The following is a 22136-nucleotide window of genomic DNA, read 5'->3' as shown; positions in this document are numbered from 1 at the left end:
ACCAAGTAAATTTTTTTCTGATATTACATTGAATTTGTGGACATATTTTTGCTAATGTTACATTGTGAGTTAAATATTGATATTTTATGATTAATAAAAACATATTTTTTCTATGGATGTTTTTAGCTTTTTAACTTCCATGCAAAACTGAAATTCATCTTCATTTAAACGTTCATATAAAAATTATGTGTAAATTTTAGTAATACATTAAATATGTCATACAAAACCAAAAGAAAAAATAATGTAAAAAAAAAAAGAATAATAGAAAACTCATTTTGTTTAAATTACATGTAGCTGACATGTATCAGTCACAAATTATACATTTTAATGCAATCAGCATGACTATTAGCTATGTCACCTAAAAATTAATGCTTATGAAAGATGTATTTAAAGTATTATGAAAGTATACAAATAAATTCTATATAAAATTTTCAAAAAACACAAATTCTAATTCGGTATATAAATATATAAATTAAAAATATATTTAATTCTAAAATTAACTTATTCATAAATTTGAATGTTTTTGGTTAAATTTTCTTAAATTTTGTTTTATTGAATATTCATAATTTTTATATATTTTAATTAAATATTTATTATCAATTGAGATAACGCGATGCTTTTTTACTATTATTCAAACCTAAACACCACGATCTTCAACAAAAGAGAAACAAAGTTCTAAAGCTTAATCATCTTATTTCTCTATCTTAATGATAGGTTTAAGTTTTGGTTTAATATTTAATAAAAAAAAAACAATTCATTTTTTATCTGTACATATTAATAAAGATTATTTTTTTATAACAGTTTATAACCATAGTTTTTAATATACACAGTTTATTAAATAAATTATCCTTTGCGTTTTTAGTTAATTTTTGTAAGACTCAATCCACTATCTATAACAAAATTACGGAAGTTATTTATTTCAAAACTATTTCTTATGAACATATTTTTTTAAATCTAATAATTATTTTTTATTTCAACAAATACAAAAGAGTTAATTTTTTATTTTTATCTACAACAATATATAAAGAGGACTCCCTATTTTATTTTCACATTTCATTATTCTAATTTTACCCTTAATTATTAATTTAAAAATTAATTTTTTGTAAATATTTCACCTTTAACCGTTATTAACAAATTATTTTAAAATTTAATTATATATTCCAGAAATAAATATTATTAATCTTAACTCAACCTTATACGAAAATTACGAAAATTACAAAGACAGACGCAATAATGTATGTGTTTTCGTTAGTTACTAGTAAAAACATATTTTTCATGTATGTTATTTTTTAAATGATAATAAAAAATAATAAAATTAAAATTATAAAACTAAATATAAATATTTTTTATTATGTTATTTAGATAATTTTTATTTATTTTGTAGATAGTTTTATATTTTTATTATAAATATAAATACCAACATAGTAAAAGGTAAGCTTGGAAAAATAATACATAATCAGAAAAACTATTTTTTATATTATATATAGTTTTTGCAGATAACATTTTATATTTTATTATAATTATAAACATTAACTTACTAAAGGATAAATTTGAAAAAAAAATATACATTAGAAAAATGAATGTCTTTTATATAATATAATATATAAATTAATAAAAACATATTACACACATATGTATAGTTATTTTTTATAAAAAAATGAATTATTATTATGATTATAAAACTAAAAGTAAATAATTTTTATAATTTTATTGTAAATTAATTTTATTTATAAATAATTTTATAATGAAAAAATGAAAAAATGAAAAAATTTATTAAATTGAAAAAAACGATTAAATTTTAAAAATAGTAAAAATAATAAAATAATAATTTTCATTTAAATTTGTTTTATTTATAGATAAATTTGAAAAGTAAATATGAAAAAAATCCTTTATACATAGATATAAATTATAAGATAAATAAATAAATAAAATTAAAAATAAATAAATATTAAGTTAGGCTTTTTTGCCAATGTTAAGTTTCTATTCACTTTTATTTCATTTTCACATCTCTTTTGTTTAGTTTAGCTGCCGATTAAATATTATATGTATGCACTGAAAAATGATGACAAAACATCAAAACAATGTCGTCTATTTTAACAAATATTATAATCAAGAGATTCCATATTTCTAACCTTTTTATAATCTATCACAAAATATAGAGGGATTCCCCTTTCGTATTTACATTTTAAAATATCAAATTTATCTTTTAAATTTAATAATTTATTAATTTTTTAAAAGTTGACAGTTACTTTTATAAATTTTTTTATAAAATCGAATCTCTATTTATTTTACTTCTTTATTTATCAATAATTATTCTTTCATCTATTCTGATATATTTTACTTTGTTCTTAATAAATATAATTTTAGTTTATATATCTAATTTATATATTAATTTAATAATATTACAATATCATCACCTATATAATATTAAAAAAATCATAAACACATGCACCACGTATATATTTACGGAGGTGAAAAGTTAAAGTATATGGAAACACCTAACACAAATAACTTACAAAATAATTATAATTGAGTAACAAAATGTATACAATTATAATTATTAACCCTAAATTATATTTTATGTATTGTTTGTTACCCAAGTAAAGAGAATATACTATTAATATACCATTATTTAATTTTTTCCACAACTTCAAAACTAGGGTCCAGTGAGGAAAAATAGGAGCAGTGTGTGCCTTCCATAGCCAAGGGTTGCCAAGGGTTTCGTGGTCTCTTCTGGCTCGCTGATCAATTCACACCACCGGGAAACACAAACAGCGAAGAACCCTAAACGCACAATTTCACATCACATCGTCAGCCCTAAGCGCAGCGTTTCGCTCTAAATGCTTTGCAACAGAGTGCTAGCTACTTGCTGAGACTCACTGCGGTGCGATGGCTCTCCCACTCGGCAAGCTCACCATTCTCATCGGTGCAGGTTCACTCTCGCATCACTTGCTCCAATTAATCATCTCCCTCTTTTTCTTTTATTTCAATTGCTTTATTCCAAATTTTGTTCCATCGCAATTTAGGTTCCTTTGTTTTTTATGGAACAACAATTTGTCTATTGGTAGGGTTATTGTGTTGCATTTGTATATTGAGTGTTGGAATGTCAGAGATTAGTGAACGTGGTGACGTTCTCGTAGGTGTGTGCATGGTGTTTTGTAAGCTAGGATTAGTGAACGTGGTGACGTTCTCGTAGGTGTGTTCATGGTGTTTCTTAGGCTAGGATTAGACTGAACCTTTGGCTGAAATTCAAAATTCTTTTGTGTTTTAGGTGTTGTTGGTTCAGTAATTGCTAAGGAAGGCAGTCTGCCTGACTTTTCTGGTCTCGTCTCCGGTGCTTTCAAGGTTAGTTCCCGAGAGTTTGTTTCTCTGGTTGGCGTTGTTTTTGTTATTTCTTATGTAAGCTTTTAGTGAATTGTATTTTTAATGTGTTATGATTTTTTTTAATTTTATAGTGTTTTCAAGGTTAGTTCCCGAGAGTTTGTTTCTCTGGTTGGCGTTGTTTTTGTTATTTCTTATGTAAGCTTTTAGTGAATTGTGTGTTTAATGTGTTATGATTGTTTTTTTAATTTTATAGTGTTTTTCTTTCACATATACAATGCGGTTCTCCTCTTTTGGTATGTATGGGATATTGTGCAAATTAGCAGAAGTTCAAGGAGACCTAGTATGTGCTGTAGCTACGGGAACTGGGGATTTGGGTAGGGAGGGTAGAATTGGTTACGGTGTGGGATTGTATTTCAAAATTCTAACAAAACATTAAAAATAATGTGTTAAAATGATATCATAACACTCTAACTCATTTAAACAAGAATGAATCCATGAACAAGTTAAACAAGTCTAGCTGAAGTTTTATTTTTTCAAAGCTGGCCAAGCTAAGCTTTAAGATCATATTATTTGAATACATGGTCCATTGTTCTTGTCTTGACTTGAATTGTTACAGTGCTTTTTATTTATTTGAGCTAAACTTCATCTGGAATCAGAGGATATTTGACTTAGTAGGAGTAAGAAAAAGTATATGACATGTAAATGTAGGAAGATGTGAGATAAAAGTGTTTTGATGGCGAAAATTGTGGATTAGACAGAGCCCAAGTCATATGATTTAGGTTTCTGGAATTAGATCCACTATTCTACAATGTACACTTCAAAGTGATATAGGGATTGATGAGAATGTAATACATATGGGGTTCATTTTTTGGGGGACTACATGTATAAGTTTTGATATGTGATTGTAAGGTGTCTATCAAACTCTAAAGGAAAGTTTTGCTGGATGAATGGTTGTGAATTTTTGCTGCTAATTTTTATGGTCATCAGGGAGAAAAAAAGAGTATCTGGGTGTGGAGCCCTGAGGTGGATGAGTAAGGTAATATTGCAAATTAAAGTTTGTGGGAGACAGTTGGAGTAGCATCTATTTAGGAAAGGACGATGGAAACTTTCCCAAGTTGTTTTGTCTAGTGAGAGAAGACCAGCAGAGGCTCACGCCTATTATTGAGAATAAATAGATCATTGGAAACTTATCAAGAAGAAAAAGAGAAAGGAGCTGAGTTTAGAGCACTGAGGTGGATGTGTAAGTGATGATGAAGGTCTAGTTTGTTGAAGACAGTTGGAGTTGCATCTATTGAGGAGTAGGTGATGGTGGGAACTTTCCCAACGTTGTTTAGTCATGTGAGAAGACCAACAAAGGCAGATGAAGAACATGAAAATGTTATGAGACACTATTAAATAATAAAGCATTCTAATTAGTTTTACCAAAACTTTGGTTTTTCATTAGAAACCTGCTTCGTCAACTTGGCTTATTCCACCTGCTGGGATACAGTTGGTTGTCATATATACTTGAGAAGTTCAGTCATATTCTTTCAACCTTTGTTATATTCTAAAATCCCAAGTTCGGTAATATTCTGGATGCTATTATTTTATATTAGTGATTGGTTTCAATATCCATCAATATAATCAGTATATTTCAACTAGCATTTATTGTCAGTGAAATGTGCGGGTTTTTTGCTGATTGTAGACTTTTTGACCAGGTTGTTTTGAATCAATTCAAAAGCAGTGATCCTGCTCCAGCTGTTAAAAAGCTGCCACATAATGATGCTTTGATGGCTCAGGTTTGCATGTTGTTTCTGCTGCCTTTTAGTTATTCATTATATTTAAATTTAATGAGGAATAGTTCTTTATTCAGTTAAATTGCATGCATCATGCAGAACATCATTTAGTGAATCTTATAATACATAGTTCTGAGCAATATGCAATAATCTTTTACTTTTAATTGTCTCATTTATAGCAATTAAGTTGTATTATGAAAATATGTTCTGTGTAAGTAAATGTATAATGTAAGTGCTAACCTTAAACATTGTTCCTGTCTTTGAATTGAATAATGAAAGCATGACCACATTTCTCAGTTTATATTATAAGAGATATAACTTTTAGTAGTTGAAGTGGGCTTTTTATTTCCCTTTTGAGTTGGCTACAAAAACAAATGCTGTATTTGTAAATAAACAGAAATACGGGGTAATTGAAATTGCTAACTGTTCATCTACAGGTAAACAGTCTTCGTCAGGAACTACAGCTTCTTGCTAGAGATAGATCAATCACCATTGTAAATGCAAGTGGGACAGGTGCTGGTTAACTACTTTCTTTTACACTTTGTGGGGTGCCTTTTATTTCTTCAGCAATTTAATAAAAGCTGACGTGTTAGTTTGCAAATCCTGTGGGTGTCTCCATACTTTGCACAAGTTAACCTGTGTTTCCTTGTTTTCTTTACGCCAGTGTTCTTTTCTGACATGTTTGAGAAATGCACAGGTGGAAAAAAATATGTAACAGTGGTTGTTATTGTTGTGGTTGGATATGGATACGTATGGTGGAAGGTAATATCTTTTATTCTCTCAATCATTGATTTAAGTAACTGGATGCTGTAGTGATACATTCAGGTTGGGAGCTTTTAGGGATAAAAATTGAATTTTTTTATTGGTGCTTTCAATAAGTGCTATCTGCTATATGAACATGGATCCAGCCATGATCTCAACTTTTGAAATTGAACATAGTAACTAGAGAACGTGATGGATAGTTGATATTTGGGATGGAGAGAAGCCTAGCTGGAGAGGCTTTGGAGAATCTGAATTCTTGTTTATACCCTCATGCCATAGGAAAGTTGTGAAGGTCCCCCCACTACGACTGTGTCATATGCTGCAATATTGGGATTATAAAATGAAGTTTTGGCTTCTGCCATTGATGGATGTCAAGCATATGATTGAAAGTTTTCCAATGTTGTAAAATATATAAACCTTTTTTGAGAGGGTATTTTCTAAAATTTATATTATGACCTGTTCGCATAGCAATCATTCATGTTTGTTTGAGTTGTTGCAAATAATCTTTTTAAGTTAGCCAAATTACATTTATCATTCTTTTCTTAGTAATGTCTTCACTGGTTTAGTTTTAGCTCAATTCATCGTGTCATTGCTTGCTGTTAGATGATTGTTAGTTGGAGTGAAAAGTTCAGGAACGAAGTTTGTATACCAAAAGTGAAAACTCTTAAAACTATGAGAGCAAATCATTGAAATTGTTGGGTAGTAATAGTGCAACAATCTACATGTATTATTGCTCCAACTTCTCAAAGGTTTTGTCCCCTCTTATGCAAAGGTCTGTCATTGTGCGTAAAATTGTCTAAACTGAATTTTATGCCAGAAGTTGGATGCTTGTTCACTTTTTCTCTATCCTTTTTAATAATTAATCTTACTGTAATCTTATTACCTTACTTTCTCCAAATCTTCAATTTCCCACTCTTGTGATTCCGTTTTATGACTCTTGTTGTGCTTGCAGGGATGGAAGCTTCCTGATTTGATGTTTGCAACTAAACGTAGTCTGTCTGACGCTTGCACATCTATTGGTAATCAGATGGGGAAGCTGTATGGAACAATTGATGTAATTTTTCTTTTCTATTGTATAGTTTCTTCTTCTTTGATTGTGTCAAAACCAGGCATTTTCTTTTAGAGATGACAATGAATGACAACTGTCTCTTGGGTAGAATAGCTATATAGTATAAAGCAAAATGTCAAGTAGCAAACGAGTAAATATTTTTAATAATACAACTATGTAGTATTTGTTCAGATGTTTGTGGACTAGAAAATATACAAAACATGAACTTGATGAGGATCTTAGTTTGTTCATTTTTTTGATATTGAGCCCATGTGCGAATCCTCTAGAACACTGAAAGTGCATATTATGATATGTATTATGGGACTTTTATCAATGACAATATAATTTTTGTGAGTAGATTTGGTAGTAAACCTGCTGAACTCTAATTTTGTTCTCTCTTTTATGACTGCTTTCAAATAATTTTTGAGCTTGATTTCTCTTTCAAGCCTTTGAGTTTAATATTATTCATGTAAACATTTTCTGACAGCTTTAAGTGCAATATTTATCATCATTAAAATTAGTATGTTTCCATTGTCAAAATATATTATTTCCTATATTTCAAACAATTTTTTTTAATGGAACTTTGTGTGCTCTATAAAAGATAATGCTTCTAAATCTTGTTTTCTGGTCGGATTACTTTTCCGACTTTCTCCGGCCATTCAGAATAATACTAACAGTTCTTTTACTAATAGTGAGAATGAATAATATTTAGTCATCTGCTATGATTTCAGGACGTAAAGAAGAAATTATCTTCAAGAATGAACCGTTTGGATGAAAATTTAGACGAATGTGCTGCCCTTACTGAAAGTACCAGGGAGGAGGTAAGTAAAGATTTTATGATTTCTAGTTTTTCCTTCTTCATTGTTTAACATTAGAACATCTTCTGTTACAGATATCCGTAACTCAACAGAAGGCAGACACGATAAGTGGAAATTTCAAGTCTGTTCATGTTGCAGTCCGTGTTCTGGTAAATCAATTGCTAGAATATTGTTATTTCTTTTAATTTTTTTGTTACTTGTTTAACTTAGCTTGCTTACTTTTCTTCTCAGGAATCTAGAATTAAAGAAATAGAAGAGAAGCAGGTATAGCCAATTTGACTTCGGTCACTGCATAATTTAATTTTTTATGCTATGAGTATTGGTTATATTATATCTGTGATTTATTATTTACTAACTTTAATCCGTGTAGGTGGCCACAACCGAAGGAGTGACCATGTTGTGTCAATTTACCAAGACTTTGGAAAATAGCAGACCCACAGAGTATATCCAGGCATGAACCAAACGTTTGTTGCAATGTCATTTTTATTTGTTTGTCTTGGCTTTGCGGTCTTAACTTCAGATTTGGGGTCTATTATGTTACTGGTTTTTGACCATATAATTTGCTAACACTTCTGTTTTTATTATATAGCCATCATCATCCAGTTCTTCCAGGCCAGCCATTGAACTGCCACCCGTTTCACCCTCTTCCAGGGTAAGCATTTTTCCCCACTTTCATTTTATGAGTGCAATTTGACTGCGGGTGAACTGTTCTTATCAATTAGACACGCTGGTATATTATGTTGTAAATTTATAGGATGTCTTGCTGTTAGTTTAACAGTATATTTTATTCATTGACCTAGAAAATAAAGCTGTAAGCTAAAGAATGAATGCAGTCATCAAGTTTGGTTTTGTATTGTAGCCCCCTCACCCCCACCCGAAGACTTTAGCTTGTTCACTTCCTTTGAAAATTGTTCCTATGCTTACTCCTAGTCTGTATTATACAGGGTTCACAGTCGGGTTCGTCTAGGCTGTCTCTTGAGCTACCATCTGTTACGCCATCAGCAAAGGTAACTTCGATATAGAAATTATACTTCCCGAGTATGTATAGTCTTAGTATCTGCATGGTTCGAAGGTGGACCTTAGGGGAGTTGAGATGAAGGTTACACTTGCCTACAGGGGAAGCTGGAAAAAAATGTACTTATTTTCAGTTTGGACCATGACTTAAATATTTTTTTCTTCATTCCAACTTATTGTCTCTTGCTCAACCAATCAAACTCTGAATCTAGTAATGCAATTGGTATTTGTAAAGAATCACATAAACAAGTCCAAATTAAGGGCGTGGCTTTTGGTGTATTTGTTTATTTGTGCTCCTTGTCATGACTTCCCCATCCCTTCCTCTCATAAAAGTCTTCTACATCAGGGGTTTTGTCACTTTTCTCTTCTCTCAACTCATCCAAATCCCTCAAATAAGTTGTGCAGTCTTTGTAACTGTGTTTTACTTTTAATTGAATGCTTTTACTACAGCTTCACTACTTGTGCTAATTGTTAGTTTTTCCTACCATTTTTTTTGTTTTCTTAACAGGCTGGATCACCATCAACAGTATCGACTGATCAACCATCTCCATCAAATTCCGGTGGATCTGTCCAGGTTTGCAATATTCTGTTTTGCTAACTCGGATTAATTTACTAGAGAGGTGTGAAGTGGGAACGTTGTTTCACATTACCTCGTTTAGGGATGCTTGGCTATGTTTTTTGCTACCGTGGTTTTTCATTTTACATATTTGTGGGATGTGTGGCTAAATGTTGACAAGTTTGTTTTCGTATTTGTGAAATTATGCATTTTCCTTGGAAAACCCAGTTATATTTTTATGGATGTGACTTTCACAATAAAAAAAATATATCTTCCATTTGATTACAGTTGTCTGTAGTTGTAATTTACATTGGTATTTGTCTGATTTTATTGTCTGTTACCCACATTTTTCTTAAATACATGTTTTTGAGTGTTGACCTTGTTAGTCTGGGCATGTCTTTTCAGGAGAGTAGAACCAATGGATCTAGTTCTGGCTTGTTTGGGCTGAGTAGGTTATCTGGCGTCTATGCTCCATTTCTGAGCAGAACCCGCAGTGCCACAGATTCAGTAGTCCAACAAACTCGTTCGACTAGTTAACAGTAATAGCATGTCCCTTTTTCCTTTTTTTATTCTGCAGTAAACAACCATAGATTATTGGACCTATGGTGGGGGTGAAAATCCTCACCAGTTGGTGACTGTTCAAAAGAAGTATGCACCATCAATTATAGTATGCCCAGGCCAGATTATAAACGACTGGGCATTGAATTTTGCAGAGATGTTTCTCTCGAGTTTCATTAGGATTAAACTAAATAAGAATCTGTCCAATATTGAACTGGGAAAGCTGGTCAAGGAAAGAGTGACCATTGAGTTGTCGCGAACTCTTTTGTTCAGCCTATTATATGTGAATTTTATACAAATCTTGTTAACAAATTTTCGCATAGCCCTAATTATACAAAACGGCTTAGAAACCGTTGTAAGTGCATTTTTGTTGTTTGGATCATTCTGTTATATGGATATATTAGCAGGTCTGCTGCACTTTGATAATGATTCTTTTGGAAGGTGGAAAGAGCAAAACAGAGCTGTTGGAAATAATATTGGTGCTTTACCAAATCTGACATACTTAAATATAAAAATCAATAATTAATAAATATTTTCTACACAAATAATTCTCGGTGAGAAATTACTACTTGATGAATGATTTTACGGTTTAAGGCATATCATGAGTGCTTGATCTTTTGTATGAATTGTTCAATATAGGAAAAAATGTTATTTGACACCATTTGATGATTATTTGACATCTTTTGTAAGGATAAAATAATTTTAACAAAAATTAACAAAAATACCAGTGTTCAAAATTAAAATACTACTGTTAGTAATCTTTATAGAAGACTGGTCCTTGAATTGGTAAGAGATTCATTCAATGTTTGAATTATATTTTTACTATTATGAAATATTTTAAATAGTACATTAATTTAAATAATGAAAAATTAAATATTTTTAATTGTAGATTTATATGATGGTAAATCTGTTAGTTTTATCAATTAAAATCAATATTAATTGAGAAGATAATTCATATTTATGTGAGTTTTTAAATGTTTATTTCTTTCTTAATCCTTTTGTTCAAAACGATATTTTGCATTAAATTTAAGTAATTTTAGATTAGTTTAACGAGAATTCTTTACCAATTATGAACTGGTCTTACTTTAATGTTACTTTAATGTTAGCTAACCAGCTAATTCTTTACCAATTATGAACTGGTCTTACTTTAACGAGAACCCTTAATTACATTAAACTGTGGTAATGAGCTCTCTCAATTATTCTCGAATTTATAGTCTTGTCCTTAGCCAGTCACCAATTAATTATATAATGAACTTTGTAAATATATTAAAAGGGATAAATATATTTATTATATTGAACGAGAAAAGTATTTATTATAGGGAGTAGTTTAAGTATTATGTACCTTTATAATAATACATTTATATATTTAAAATGTGAATATATAAAAATGAATATTGAATATATAGAGGGAGAGAGAGAATAATACTGCAAATAGTATAAATGATGATATATTTACTACATTTCTAATAATACATTTATGCTTAATGAGTACATACATAATAACTTAATTATCTATACTTACATTTGACGACAGTATTAACTTTTTTTATGAACGTTTCTTTTTTGCGTACCTAACTTTTTCAACAAATATTTATAAAAAATATACGACAAGAATTTTCTATTTTGTTTTCATTTCATAATATCAATTCTATTTTTTATAATATAATTATTTATTATTTTTTTAAAATTAATATTTACTTTTACTTATTTTTTATAAAATTATTTATAATTTTTTATCTATTAATAATTAATTTATCTATTTATTTTATTTTATTTTATATATTAATTTAATAATATTATACTATTATAACCTCTTAATATATTATCATAAATATGTGTACACAATAATCGGACTTGTGTACCTAGTAATTATCATCACACTTGCTTAGATATATGATGATAATTGAAATACGAAGGGTTTTCTGGAAGTAAATATAATTTTAATTGTGTAATAAAAAATTAAATATATGTAATCGTGTTTTCCCTCTTATACATATATTGTTTTCCCTCTTATACATATATTGTTGTTTAAATAAAATATGTAAAATAATATAAACGTATTATTATAGTACTAGTGTAAACATAGACGCTATCGCGCCTGTGTGTACGCATTTTTTGAATTATATTAATAATTGATGATATTGTAATGTTATTAATTTAATAAACAAAATAAAAGTATATTTATAAAAAATAAAATAAAATGTACGGAGAAAATAAGAGAAAAATAACTGTTGATGAATAGTAAGAGAAAAAAAGAAAAAGGAGATAAGTAAATAATTTTATAAAAACTTGTAAAAATAACCGTTAATTTTTAAAAATTTAATAAATAATTAAATTATAAAGGGTAAAGTTGAAATTATGAAATGTGGACACAAAAGAGGGAATCCCCTTTATATATAGTTATAGATATAAACAAATGTATATAATATATGTAGTAAAATAATATAGTGCTGGGACTTTGCTGTCCTTTGGTTATTATCATTATTATAAAATATTAAAACAGAAGACAGTGGGAGACTTGAATCAATTTCATTTAATTTATTTTTCACGAATCATAATAAAAATGGTGAAAATGGCGGGAGATTTAAGGGTCTGGTTATTTTTCCCTCTCTTTCCCTGTGTGAAGCGTGTGTGCAGTAGTGACATTAGGAATGGTGCTCACAGGCAGAGAAAGCTTGATTCGATTAATCGGCAGACGGAGGCGCTTCCTCCCCAATCGCCGCTCTATCTTCTCCTATCCCATCCCTAACCCTAATCCTAACCCTAACCTTAGCCCCAACCCCAGCCCGAACCCGGTATTGCATCGGATCTCTTTCTTTTTGCTGATCTTTTGAGTGACACATCCTCGTCTCATCGTTTTCATTTTCAGGTTGCGGAAGAACCATCACAGCAACCAGATCAAAACGGCGACGTGCAATGCCCTGTTTGCGGCTGCAACCTTCCCGGTGATGATCACAACCGCATAAACTCTCATCTTGGTATGTGTGCACGCTATTCTCGTTTATGTTCTCGTTTACATCAATGTTTCTTTAAACTCTCACATCTCGATTTTCACTCTCAGATGCGTGTCTTTCTCATTCACAACCAAAACCAGCAACAAAACGAAAGCTTTCCCAACGCACCCTCCTTGAGTTAAACTTTTCCCCATCCAATTCCAAACCTAAACTCCAGAGTCTCACTCACGAATCTGACAGTGCCTCCTTCCTTCCTCTTCCAAACAACGGTTGTGAAGAAGAAGAAAAATGCGATGAACAAGAACTGCCTCAAAAACACGAGACTGTAGTTAATACTACAATTGTTGCCACTTCCTCATCTTCCTCGCCCGTGAACATTGGGGTGCCTGATGATTCTAAACCAGTTGACGTGTTTGTGCCTGATGATTCTAAACCAGTTGACGTGCTTGTGCCTGATGATTCTAAACCAGTTGACGTGCTTGGCGCCACGCTTGAAACTTTCATCGTTGGCCGGAGGCACGCTGATAACCCAGACGAAATATGTGCTGGAACCGCCATATCTCTTTTGCGCGACCCTGAAAATGTTAAGGATCCCAATGCCGTTAAGGTTTGTTCCTTTTCCCCTATGTAATTGTGGTATCTTCTGTATGTAGTTTGAAGGAGCTCGTTGTCGCTCTTGGTTCAGGTTGTTTCTGGGGATTCTGCGTGCTGTAAGTCGTTAGGTTTTCTTCCCCGCCATCTAGCCCAGTACCTATCTCCTCTTATTGACAACTATGGCCTTGGATTTCAGGTATTCAACATTTTGGACTGTTAATGAGTTTTTTATGTATTAATGTGCCTTTGTCACTTCTCTTTTTTCTTTTAGCTGTGTCAATTGGATTATTGCAATAGAAGGTGCTTGAAGAGTAGAGTTTTGCATTATGTGATTGTTCTAGTTCTGATACTCTTTTTGAAGAAGTATGTGAGTGGACTGTTAAATGTTATTAATGCTTGGAGCCAGATTGTCAGAGCAGTTTTTGTTGATTATTGCAGTCAAATTCTTTGACATAGTTGTAAATATCTGTACTTTATACGTTGTCACATGTATGTTATTGAGGTTGATTGTTGGAAGATAGCTGGGGGGGTGGGGGGGGGTCAATATAATTTGTAAAGTTTTCTAGAATATACGAATAATTGATAATGGGTGGCTGAAGTTTCATTGGATGTATACTTAAAGGGATTTTGCAGGTGGTTTCAACGTTAAATTTGTGATTATTGTTGTTCTCAACAGGGTAAGTTTAGCTTTTTGGGTTTCACAGCATATAAAGGAAACTAAAGACGTTGTAGTATAACTCAATAACCACCTATTAGTGATGACTGGCATTCTTCTAGAATTATTGGATAAGTGCTCTAATTACGTAATGGCTGGCATTCTTTTGAAATTACTGGCCCACTTGTTTATTCTACTCATTTATACTAAAGATCACTTGACAATTCTTCTAATTACTCAAAAGATTGTGGATTAAGCAACTTAATACTCAGCCTCATCATTTTTCTCTTTGGAACTTGTCCCAGGGGCATGTTACTTCTGTTCCAAAACATTCTCTTGAAATCGTCCCAATTCAGGTTACGTGTCACAAAACAGCAGATGGTGAAAGCAAGCACGCTAATGAGACCTTTATATGCTTATGGAAAAATGTTCAACATGTTGTTAAATTTGCAAGCAGGAATCCTCCTTCATCTGTAAAGTATCAGCTGAATTTTTGTCTTATGCTACAAGAAGTGTTAAGAAATAATATTCACCTTTTAACTGAAGATGAAAAAACCTATATGGGTATTAATACTTGTGACTTTTTTTTTTTTTTATTTTAAATTCTTAGTCAAATATTTTAAACAGTGTCTCATCTATGGATGATTGGACAGATTCATTCACTTTACTCTCAAATGACAGTCAGAGGCTTTTTATCCGGCTACACACTAGAAAAGGTTATTTGAATTTTGACATTGAACTTGTTTCATACTTATTTCAAATTCCTGTTGTCTTCCATGGGGCACTAAAACATATATCACATCACAAATGTTGATACCCTGATTATTTATGTCGTGACAGTCCCACTCGTCTCTGAAAGAAATGCTTCTGTTCTAAGTAGATATCTTTTTGTGCAACGTGTTAAAAGAGAATATGTCTATTGTTTAAAGAGGTTTTCTGAGCTGCCTATTAATCATTTTTGAAGTTTTTGTTGATTTGGAATTGATATATTTTTCATATTGGGTTCTCATGAAGGACCTTGGTTTCGCATGTCTAGCATATCATATTCTGAAATAGTGGATACTCAAAAGGCAGTCAAGGAACTTGCTGGTAATTCAATATAATTCGTAAGGCTCATTTCTTCTTTCCATACAAATATGATTCGATCTTTTGCTATTAAATCTTATTCAACCTTTGTAACCTGTATGGTATACATATTTCAGAGAAAGAATACATACATTTTATTGAAGGTGCGAATCAACTATGTATGAGTGATGTGAAAGATATCTTGCATGTCCTCAATGTTTCTGAATTGCGTGAAATTTGGAGCATTTCACTAAAAAAGGTAAGACTTAATTGCTTGTTTTAGGACTATATATATGTATATATACATATATGTATGCACACACATATATGTGTGTGTGTATGTATTCCCGATATGAAACTTCATTATGAATGGATTAAGCTAGTTGTGCAAATAATGTTTTTCTTAGATTTTTCTTATTAATTTTTATAGTAGGCAGTTGGTCGATGTGTGCAAGTTACCTGTGTGTCAATTTCTTTTTGCTATTAAATAGTAGTTGTATCCTCTGATACACATTAAGTGATATGAATTTGCCTGTTGTAAAATCTGTCGTGGTCAAATTTATTGTTTTTTGAAGGTTCTGAGTTTACCGTTTGTTACTTTGCGTTTACTTTGATTAAATGCGTTTTTTGAATGTGCCTAGCTATTAGGTTATTGCGTTTTTCTGTTATTTTCTAAATTAAATGAGTGCATAAGATCGTTTGCCTTTAAGTTTTAGGAAAATTGATTTTGTATGATTTGCATTGATTTGATTTGATCAGCTACATAGCCTATCTTCGATTGCAAAATGTTGTCAAATGGATGGTTTGTACTTATGGAGCCAAGTTAAGTGTCAATATTTCAGTTCTTACATTTTCTTGACACATCGCCATCCTTTTTTTTTCTTAGTTTGTTATCCTTATAGGAGTGCATCCTGATCATAATGTGTCTCCTGTCACAAGTGAATGGAGCTTTTTGGATGGATCCTTCTAAATTTGGTTGTATCCACAGTAGAAGTTCCTAAATTGAATATTGGCTTCTGATGACTACATAGTAAGAGAGCTGTGTGGACAGATACGGGCCAAACAATTGAATATTTTTTGTTTCTCTATACAAACCTAGATGTTAAAAAATTAATTAGGTAATGCATCTGATGTGTGTTATTTGCTCTGTCTCCTTGTCAGTTTTCTTATGAACTAGCTATTGAATATAGTATATTCTATTAATGTTCTAGGGTGGTGGTCATGGGTTGAAGAAGCAGCATTTGATTTCATCCATTATTTCTAGAGACGCTGGTGTGCCTTGGTATTAAACTTCTAGTTGTGCTTTTATAATTTGTGGAGTCAAATATGTTTTATTTAATATTTGCTTCACGTTGAGTGCAGGTCACAATTATCAACTATGATTTTGGAAAGATCTGGTTCTTGTATTAGGATTTCATCAAAAGCAGAATCTCTTATGTGGCGTATTGAGGTGCCTCTTTGATCTCTAGTAATTTTTATTGAAGGATTTATTCAAATTGGATAATATTTAGGTCTGATGCAAGTGATATTCCTTTTGCAGAGACTTTTCTTCTTAAATGGAGAACAAGATCTGTCGTCCTTTCTACTTGTGGATATGGGAAAAATTAAGTATCCAGCTTACAACTGCATAATATCAGAACCAATTTTCTCAAATCGCAGGAATCTGCTTTCTTATGAAGAGGTACATGTTGAAGTGCAGAGATGTTAGTGGTCTTCCGTTCCTTCTTCCATGTATGACATTAGGTTTTCAGGCTATTGAAGTGGCACAAATTATGGATGAAGCTCTTGATACAAACAAAATTGAAGTGGTATTAAGGTGCATAAAGATAGCTGAATCCCGTGTATCTACTGATTTTCCAGATCGGTACTCAACTTCTGAATCAGTATCTTCAATTCGGCACTTATTTACAGCATCATGGGTATACTCCAAAGTGGTCACCGTGGGGATTTCCTTCCTTGAGCAGGAGCGCAGGTATGGAGTTTTGAGGTTTATCAGCAAGCTCTTAAATCTTGTTCAAATGGATACATAGCGACATCAAAACCTATAAGGCATGTAGTAAACATGTATGAGAGTGAAGTCTTTAAAATTCATGGTAAAAATGTTTTGGAGCTTGTGTAGTATGGTATTATTAGAATCAGTTTTAGGAGCGGCAATCATAAATCAGTGGGGCAGTAGAGTTGCACTAAATCAATGCAAATTATCCTCAATTATTTATCTACTGTTCCATCCACTTGACAAGAACTCACTTATTATTTATCTACTGTTCCTTCCACTCGACAAGGACTCACTCTCAAGTCTAGTCTACTACCTACGACAAAAGTGGATGATGGTATTTTAACTTTTAACGGTTTCTGATAATAGAATTTATTAGATCCTTCCATGGATTACTGTATCTAGCACTATAATGCTCTTTAGGTGTGAACTATCATAGTTTAACTATGAACCCCAGATAGTTAAATCCCAGATATGGGAAATCTTAAAAAACCAACGTATGATATGGCTTACATACATTTAAATGTATTGTATGTTCTAGAATTTACACAACAACAGCGACTTCTTTCCCCATCTACTTCAACCATTTTCCTTTATATTTATTTGACAAACAGTTTCTGTAAAATAAAAAATAGTAAGATCAATTCCTTGCACCATAGTTGTTATAAAGTGGATAATGTAAACATAAAATCTGGTCGAGTTTCTCTTATTACTACAGTTGCAGTGAAATACAAAATCAGAGGAAGAAGATTTTCTTCAATTACACACAGAACAGAACTGATACAAACCCAATTGTACAAGCCCTAATGAATCTTGTTGCGTGAGCTAGTGGCCAAAACAGAATTCATTTGCTGCAACCTGTGAGTACTATAGTAGTGATATGGTACTTTTCAATACTAGAAGTACTGCAAACCCCAATCTGTAGAAGAAGAAACCCATTTTGCTGCCAGTTGCCCATGCCATGAACAGTAGTACAATCTTTGACATTAAGACTCACAAGTACTCGAAGCACTATTTGTGGCCTATCTCCTTTTTGTGGATCTAAGACTGCTATGTGAGAAGTGTCGAAATAGCTGTGAATGTGTGAAATAGAGTCGGCAGTCCAGCTCACATTGTTACAGTGGAAACAATTTGAATGTGTACTATGTGATGGGTTTTTTCTGTATCTATTTCCTTGAAGCTGTATGAGTCATGTCAGATCCCTGTTTCTTGTTACTAATGATGTGGAGAAGTAGAAGCTAGAACTGCAATTGAATGTTTCTTACCGGTCTTGGTTCTGCCCTACTGGCACCAATATCTTATGCTTCTTTATGTAATGATTCTGACAAAGCCTTTGATTCTAGTGATTGCTGTCTTTAAGAACCAATTTGAAATTTGATGATTGCTAATTCGCTGATGCTCTCTTTTGTTATAGTTTATGTTGAAACTGGTCATACGAAGTATTCAAACAAACTTGTTCTAAGCTGCCTGGTCTATCTTCTATAACCACTTACACCATAAAATCTGGTCAAGTGTGATGATCAAACGATTGCTATGTCAACTTATGAGTACTATGAATGCAAAGTTTCAGGTCTCTTTGGGCACACCTCATTGCTTTACATGCCCTGTCCACTTACTGTCATTGATTTATCAACTCTAGTTCTGCACAACTCATCTTCCTGCACCATTTCATCCTCAGCCTCAACAATAGATTTTGTCCATATTTACTGAGTGAAATAGCGTCACATATAAAAGATGAACTCTAGATCGTGCTCCTAATGGAATGAACTCCAATAATGTTACGTTTCCATACAGCCTTAACTCTAACGATGTTAAGTAAGCATGATTTTCATTTATGTAGAAATAGGTGGAGCATATGCATTTGCTTACATGGGTACATCGAAGAACTGACATTTGTTTCTCAGGTACACTGACGCAATTAATTTGCTCAGATGGCTGCTAAATGGTTTCCCTTCTGATTTAAGAAGAGGATATTGGACACTGAGGTTATCAATTGATTTGGAGCACCTGGGCTTCATTGATGAGAGTCTCCAAGTAGCTGAAAACGGGTTGCTGGATCCATGGATACGTGCTGGTTCAAGAATGGCACTGCAAAGGCGGGTTCTTCGTCTAGGTAAACCACCAAGGCGCTGGAAAGTTCCTAGTTTTTCTAGGTCTGCACTTCAGAAGATCCCTCAGGTAAATTGCTTTATTATTTTATGATTCATTGATTCTTACCTATAATTTGCTCGTGTCCTAACATTTCTGATTTTCTTTAACAAGGCCTTCTCATTGTGGCTGTTGTAATGGTTCAGGTTTTTGTTCAAGGGAGACCATTGAATTCTGATTTGGGAGGAAAGAGTAGGTACTACAATGAAGAGGGGAAACAATGTGGAGTGGAAGAGCTTGCTTTGAATTACTATGCTGCGGACGGAGGTGGATGGCAAGGTGTTCACGCAGAGAGTGGGATATGGTTAACCATTTTTGGGCTACTTATGTGGGATGTCGTATATGCCGATGTACCAAATGTCTTTTATACTAGATTTCAGGTACATTTTATTCAGTAATTAACCCTCCCATCTTTCTCAGCTTTCAACTTTGTGCTGCATTACTATATTTCGTGTACGATGTCTCGGAGATTTTGTAAAATACAATTTCCATAGCAGTTTCAACTATATATAGATTGTTGACAAAGGTCATTTTCAAGTTTTACTTTTCCCTTTTTACCTGTCTCTAGTCCCCTTTCCATTGTTCCTCTACGTTACCAGTTTGCTGAGCCTTTTTGACCCGTGCTCGAGTTCACTATCTGAAGTTGTCTTTCAAGTCACCTCTCAGAAGCTGGTTTAGGGAAGCCTCGTTGGCTCTTCCTACCTTTAAAATTAATGCATGACAAATTAAGGGATAGAGGATATTTTTCTTTCCATGGATATTTTTCATCATCCGTCATGAATCTGATTATTTTCTTGGTTATTCTGTTGTAGTTTAACCAAAGACATTTGTTTAACTGTGTTATGCTAGAATTACCACTTTTGACGTCGTTGCGCCTTCCTTTACCTGATGCCATCATTTTTTACCATCAGTACTTTATGTTGATTATATGTACTTTTGCCTTTTACTCAATTTGGGTTAAAAAAATATTGTTAGAAAACTCGTATTTAGTGTTTGTTATGAAAAGACATATTCATTCATTGTAATTTTACTTATTGGTCTTGAATTTACAGAATGCTCCTATAGATTTTGGTACTGATGGTTTTTATACTTCAAGAAAGAGTGTCATAGAATCCCATCTGCAGCAGATTCGTGATGGCATGGCTGAGGAGTTTCTTATTAAGTCATGGGAAACACATATTGGAACAGCATGTAGAGGAGTTAATTGGGACTCCCATTCTTTGGATGTGCTTCGGGCTGTTGTTACTTGTGTTGGGGGCACTTGTTTGGCATCTCTCTGCCAACTTCTGGCTCAAGATTATCGGAGCTGGTCTAGTGGGATGCCTGATTTGCTGCTATGGCGTTTCCATGGAGAATACAGTGGTGAAGCCAAGCTTGTTGAAGTTAAAGGCCACAGTGATCGACTCTCGGAGCAGCAGAGAGCATGGCTATTGCTGCTCATGGATTGTGGATTTTCGGTTGAGGTTTGTAAAGTGAAACCTTTGTAAGTTGCTTATTATTACCACACACGTTGAAGTTTATTTCTCTGGTACATTTGATGAAGTTCATTATTCATTTACAAGCAATACTCTTGGAAAGAAGAGGAACGGCTCTATACGACATATGAACTACTCTACTCTAGACCGAAAGTAGTAATAGGTGCCCAGCCAGAAGAGGAGGGTATTTCCTCTTCCATTCTCACGGTTGCTTCCTCTTATATTTATTTTAGATTGTCCAATCTGAAATATATTTTTAAATTTTAGATTGTCCAATCTAGGGAAGATTTTCTGATTGAAAAATCTGAAATAGCTTTTTGAATTTTATAACCTGGAATCCAATCCATAAACAATTTGGACATTTTCCCACACCTGTAATGGTGTTGTAGAGAAGCAAATGCCAATAGAGTCCATGAACCATTGACGCATTGGAGAGATTGAAATTCGTTCATGCAGTAAATTCTTGTTGCTGATTCTTCATCTAATTATGCAATTATTTTTTCTCATGCTGATTCTTCATTTAATTATGCAATTATTTTTGCTCTTGCTGATCGTCATTTAATTATTCGGTTCCGTGCCTTATCAAGTATTTACTATGGATGTTAGGGAGATTACTTGTGTAAATTAAAGTATCATTGTCTATAAATGAAAATGAATAGTAATGTCAAGATCAATCGCACGAGTAATGTAACTGGGATAACCCCACCAACACATAAGAAGTGACACTTTCAACTCTTTTGTCTTTGTCAAAATTCTGTAGCACAGCACAGCATAGCATATTCCTGTCAATTGATTCAGTAAACATCCTTTACGTAAGCCATTTCGTCTCTGTTAAGGTTCTTTGTTCATTTCATAGAACCTATCCCTACAAGCTACATTCATTCCTCTTTCCTATAAGAAATAAATAAGTTAATTAGTAATATCATTAATTTAAATTTTATTTTTAAATATTCGATTAAATAATATAAGTAGAATAAAATAATAAACCCACTTGTTTCTTTATAAGGCACTGGAGGGAGTGTTAAGTAGGTTGTAACTAAGATTAAAGAAGTGAACAGAAAGCTTGTTGTTTCTGTTTGGTTTTGTCGATGAGGTATAGTAAGTAGGTTTCATGAATAAAATAGGAAGCTTTTGATTGCGGTTTGTGGCATGTTTTCACTTTTTGAATGGGCATGTCTTTTTTCGTCCAAATTTTTTATATACTGACTACACAATCTAAGAACCACAGAACCTGAAAATTGAAAAAAAAAATTGATTGCGGATGTTGCAATAATTTACTAGTAGTGAAGAAATGTTTCAAATAATTACGTAGAAAGTAGAGTAGTAGATTATTATTACTATTGCTAAAGATTGGTGGTAGGGACAAGGTATTAGGTAGTGCGGTGGAAGATAATGAA

The 22136-nt window shown here is 32.5% G+C and overlaps 2 protein-coding genes across 3 annotated transcripts; both read left to right on the top strand.

The window, feature by feature from the left end:
* The first annotated feature begins 2672 nt into the window (after window positions 1-2672).
* Window positions 2673-10167, top strand: LOC114186266 (bZIP transcription factor, putative (DUF1664)). The gene is made up of 14 exons (XM_085674011.1): window positions 2673-2932; window positions 3272-3345; window positions 5022-5102; window positions 5537-5612; window positions 5797-5861; window positions 6814-6915; window positions 7641-7730; window positions 7802-7876; window positions 7959-7991; window positions 8098-8178; window positions 8317-8379; window positions 8672-8734; window positions 9250-9315; window positions 9703-10167. Exons 1-14 carry the CDS (start codon window positions 2890-2892, stop codon window positions 9832-9834), a joined length of 1044 nt encoding a protein of 347 aa, XP_085530137.1. The 5' UTR covers window positions 2673-2889; the 3' UTR covers window positions 9835-10167.
* Window positions 10168-12423: 2256 nt separating this feature from the next.
* LOC114186260 (zinc ion binding/nucleic acid binding/hydrolase) lies at window positions 12424-21245 on the top strand. Of its 2 annotated transcripts, none has more exons than XM_028074304.2 (15): window positions 12424-12650; window positions 12725-12833; window positions 12917-13416; window positions 13495-13599; window positions 14364-14622; window positions 14712-14774; window positions 15073-15147; window positions 15261-15382; window positions 16335-16405; window positions 16486-16573; window positions 16664-16804; window positions 16875-17095; window positions 19021-19294; window positions 19411-19644; window positions 20392-21245. In XM_028074304.2, exons 1-15 carry the CDS (start codon window positions 12507-12509, stop codon window positions 20749-20751), a joined length of 2766 nt encoding a protein of 921 aa, XP_027930105.2. In that variant the 5' UTR covers window positions 12424-12506; the 3' UTR covers window positions 20752-21245. The 2 variants fall into 2 exon arrangements, with proteins under 2 accessions (XP_027930105.2, XP_027930104.2); XM_028074303.2 differs by having other exon boundaries at window positions 12428-12650; window positions 20317-21245.
* Window positions 21246-22136: the final 891 nt, after the last annotated feature.

This window comes from Vigna unguiculata, chromosome 5 (assembly GCF_037176805.1).
Source record: "Vigna unguiculata cultivar grain cowpea cultivar isolate G323 ecotype 2 chromosome 5, ASM3717680v1, whole genome shotgun sequence".
Lineage (NCBI taxonomy): Eukaryota > Viridiplantae > Streptophyta > Magnoliopsida > Fabales > Fabaceae > Vigna > Vigna unguiculata.
The sequence above is the reverse complement of the archived record's forward strand: the minus strand, read 5'-3'. Positions and strand labels throughout refer to the sequence as shown.